At 42.5% G+C, this 2946-nt stretch overlaps 2 protein-coding genes across 2 annotated transcripts in view; one reads left to right on the top strand and one right to left on the bottom strand.

Annotated features, from left to right (window-relative positions):
• Nucleotides 1-751, bottom strand: part of siah2l (seven in absentia homolog 2 (Drosophila)-like) — a 12621-nt gene extending 11870 nt beyond the window's left edge. Inside the window, exon 1 of the mRNA XM_014030057.1 lies at nucleotides 236-751. Coding sequence (XP_013885511.1) covers nucleotides 236-685 — 450 coding nt within the window. The 5' untranslated portion in view covers nucleotides 686-751. The remainder of the gene's footprint in view (nucleotides 1-235) is intronic.
• Nucleotides 752-2679: 1928 nt separating this feature from the next.
• Nucleotides 2680-2946, top strand: part of LOC106533649 (neuronal acetylcholine receptor subunit alpha-10) — an 8027-nt gene continuing 7760 nt past the window's right edge. The window contains exon 1 of the mRNA XM_014030048.1: nucleotides 2680-2732. Within this exon, the coding sequence (XP_013885502.1) occupies nucleotides 2684-2732 (49 nt within the window). The 5' untranslated portion in view covers nucleotides 2680-2683. The remainder of the gene's footprint in view (nucleotides 2733-2946) is intronic.

Raw genomic sequence — 2946 nt, 5'->3', positions numbered from 1 at the left:
AATTTAATTAGACTAAATATAAATTAAATTAGACTAAATATAAATTTAATTAGATTAAATCCCAACATTAAGAGTAAAATCACAGATCAGAGCCTCAGTTTGGACTTCAGAACCAGGACTGTTTGTTTTGGTTCTGCAGAGCTCGTGTGACGTCACCAAACACGCGCGCGCGCACAGAGAAGTGGCGTGCGAAGCGTCCCGGGCCGCGCCGGTCCCGGTGGTCCCGGGGTGTTACCTTGCAGGGGAAGGGCAGCGCGGAGGCCACCTTCTCCATGGCCAGGTTCCGGATGCTGGGGCTGAGCGGGCCGCGGCAGGTCGGGCAGCAGCTCAGCTTCTGGCGGCACGGGTTGCACACCAGGTGACCCGCCTGGCACTGCAGGATGGGCGGCAGCACGTAGTCGAAGCACACCGGGCACTCGAACAGGGCCGTCAGCTCGGCGGGCTGCCCGGGCAGGGGCAGGCAGGCGGCGGCGGCGGAGACGGACCCGGCTRCGGTGCCGACACCGGCGGCCGCTGCCGCTGCTGCGGCGGCGGCAGAGGTGGCTCCTCCCGGCCCGCCGTGCTTTCCTCCGCCCGCTTTGCCGCCCCCGAGTCCTCCACCTCCGGCTCCGGCGGAGGACGGACGGCTCATAGCTTCCAGCTGCGGTCCGGTTCGTGTGAGCGGCGCGGCGGGCGGTACCGTCATTTACTATTTACAACCGGACGTCCCTCCGGGGCCGCGGGCACACAACATGGCGGCTGCTGGGTTTTAAGTTTGTTTCTGAAGGCGCGCGCTGTGATTGGCTGCTTGAGCTCTGAGTGACAGGTGCGTCAGCCAATCAGAGGCAGGGAGCCTTCTATTACGTAATGTCTGAGGCAAATTATAAACAAAAACATCTTTATTACACGGTTTTATAAAACACTACTGTAGTTAAAAATATATAAAATAACAATATGAAGTTTATCTACTTAATCTACTTTTTCTAATTAAATATTAAACAATTTAAGAACAAGAAATCATAATGTTTGAGGCTAATTATAAACAAAAACATCATTTTTACATAAATACTTTGATTTCCTTATGACAATTCAAAAGTCTTCTAAGACAAAAAKAAAAATCTTGTTTTCAGCTCATGTTTTATTAGCTTATTTGTTTGAGTTCATTTGAGTTTATTTATTTAATTACTTTGTGTAACTTCTTGTGTTTGTAAATTTTCTTTTGGAAATGAGATTCTGGATCTCAATGAGACTACCTGTRTAGATAAAGATAAAATAAAATGTTTATAAAATACTACAGCAGTTAACAAAATATAAAATAACAATAACTAAATATGAAGTTTAACTTATTTAATCTACTGATGAAAGATTAAAAATACAAGAACATGAAATCAATAAGAATTGCACAAAAACAAACATCATCTCTTATTTAAAGCTTTAAATCAGTAACAGCAGCAGTTTTATAATTCTTCTGAAACAAAACTAAAACTGTTCCTCACAACGCAATTTGTTTTTTATTTTTTTTATTAATCTTTGCAAACATTTGAGTGTAGAATATTCTGCAGACTGTGGCGCCTCCTGGTGGACATCTGCTGACAGAACAGCTCACTGTAAACATCTGGCAGAGCTGCAGAGGGATTTGTTTAAAACCAGTTTAATCATTTTCTGACAGACTTGGAGTCAAACTGCAGAGGATGAACTCAAGATGAACTAAAATATGATTTTAGATCAAATCAGGATTAAAATCATCATTTAGTTCAACTAAGATCCTTTTTTTAAACCGATCCTGGTCTGTTACTGAGAGGCTTCGTGTCTGCAGAGAMAAATAAAGTTCAGTTAAAATTAAACACTGGTGTTTGTTGATTTTCATTTGATCTTCATCAGATGATCCGTCAGGTGAAACCTGCTGCAGCCACGTGTCTACAGAGGTAAGGATGACATCACTTCCTGTTTCAGACAGGTGGGATGTCTGCTGCTCCAACAGAACCTGTGAGAAACACAAAGATTTACAAAGAATAAATTCACAGAATCTGTTGAATAAAACAGGAAGTTTTTTATTTCAGGAAATTTATTCAACAAAGAAGAGAAGAACAAACACAATAAATTAGACTAAAGACAAAAGAATCAGATTAAATTCTGTTTAATGAAGGAGATAATTAGTTTGAACTTCCTCACCTTAAATTCCATTTAATCCTTTAATCTTTTCTTCACAACCTCAGGTCACTTTTTAAAGGATTTTATGATTTTCTTTTCCTCTCCGCCCTCAGAGGAAGGGTTGTTTTACTGGTCAGAATAAAAAACAACATTTCAGGTGTTTTCAGGCGCTCTTCATCACAAGTCTTGTTTTCCCTCAGTTCTGACTGTCAGGCTCAGTCCAGTTCTAAATACGACATGTTGGTCCTGATGATGAGCTGATGGGCCCGGCTCGGCCCAGAGGTCGAAGGGTCGAGGGTTTAATCTCTTGCAGCTGAAGTGCCGTCGGGCAGGAAGCTGAACCTTCAACCGCTGATCTTAGAGAACAAAGTGTTTCCTGAAGAGTTAAATGAAATTAGTGAGAGATTTCTGTCCACGTGACACTGACCACCCCTCATACAGCAGAGACCTCCTCCTCCTCTTCCTCCTCTTCATCACTCTGCTCCAGCTTCTCCGAGCAGCTGACGTCTGATCCTACAGCTCCGACCCGTCGGATCAATACCYGATCATCAGGATGAAGATCAGCTACAGCTCACAGTTCCTGCTCCTCTTCATCATCCCAGGTAAAACATCCTGCTCCTCTTCATCAGACGGATCAATAAATCAGATTCTGCTGAGGAGATTTTTTTTATTTAATCTCAGAAACACAAAATTACAAGAGTTCAGTCAAAAGATCAGTTTCCTTTAATCTGGAATTTTTATCTGATTTTATTTTTAAAACTGTTTTTTTGTACAGTAATCTCGGAAAAAACAAGCACATATGTATATATATATACA

This window comes from Austrofundulus limnaeus, unplaced genomic scaffold (assembly GCF_001266775.1).
Source record: "Austrofundulus limnaeus strain Quisiro unplaced genomic scaffold, Austrofundulus_limnaeus-1.0 Scaffold991, whole genome shotgun sequence".
Taxonomy (NCBI): Eukaryota; Metazoa; Chordata; class Actinopteri; order Cyprinodontiformes; family Rivulidae; genus Austrofundulus; species Austrofundulus limnaeus.
The sequence above is the reverse complement of the archived record's forward strand: the minus strand, read 5'-3'. Positions and strand labels throughout refer to the sequence as shown.